The sequence below is a fragment of the Eimeria mitis genome, genomic scaffold (assembly GCF_000499745.2).
Source record: "Eimeria mitis Houghton genomic scaffold, Emh_scaff2008, whole genome shotgun sequence".
In the NCBI taxonomy this organism is placed as follows: Eukaryota; Apicomplexa; class Conoidasida; order Eucoccidiorida; family Eimeriidae; genus Eimeria; species Eimeria mitis.
This window is the reverse complement of record NW_013570331.1, coordinates 3,762-4,131: the sequence shown is the minus strand read 5'-3', so window position 1 is coordinate 4,131 and position 370 is coordinate 3,762. Positions and strand designations below refer to the sequence as shown.

Here is a 370-nt window from a genome sequence, read left to right as displayed (position 1 = left end):
GCAGCGGCAGCAGCTTTTTGAGGATTTCATTGCGCAGGCTGTCTCTATCATCTTCAGCAGCAGCAGCAGCCGCAGCAGCAGCAGCAGCAACAGCAGCAGCAGCAGCAGCAGCAGCAAGGGAGACATGCTGCTGCTGCGGAATATACTGCAATCAGCAGCAGCAAAACAACCCGATACACCGCAGGGGCTGCTGCTGCTGTCGCTGGCTCTGGGGGCCTCTGACGGCTCCAAGCGGCTGCTGCTGGTGCATGCGCTGCAGCGTGTTGCTGCACTTATGCAGCAGCAGCAGCAGCAGCAGCAGCAGCAAGAGCAGCAGCAGCAGCAGCAAGAGCAGCAGCAAGAGGAGCTGGAGGCGTCAAGTGAGCCTCCT

The 370-nt window shown here is 60.5% G+C and overlaps 1 protein-coding gene across 1 annotated transcript in view; it reads left to right on the top strand.

The window, feature by feature from the left end:
* Positions 1-370, top strand: part of EMH_0047250 (uncharacterized protein) — a gene marked incomplete at both ends in the record, with an annotated part of 5,819 nt that overhangs the window by 1,971 nt on the left and 3,478 nt on the right. Inside the window, one exon of the mRNA XM_013496262.1 lies at positions 6-370. Within this exon, the coding sequence (XP_013351716.1) occupies positions 6-370 (365 nt within the window). The remainder of the gene's footprint in view (positions 1-5) is intronic.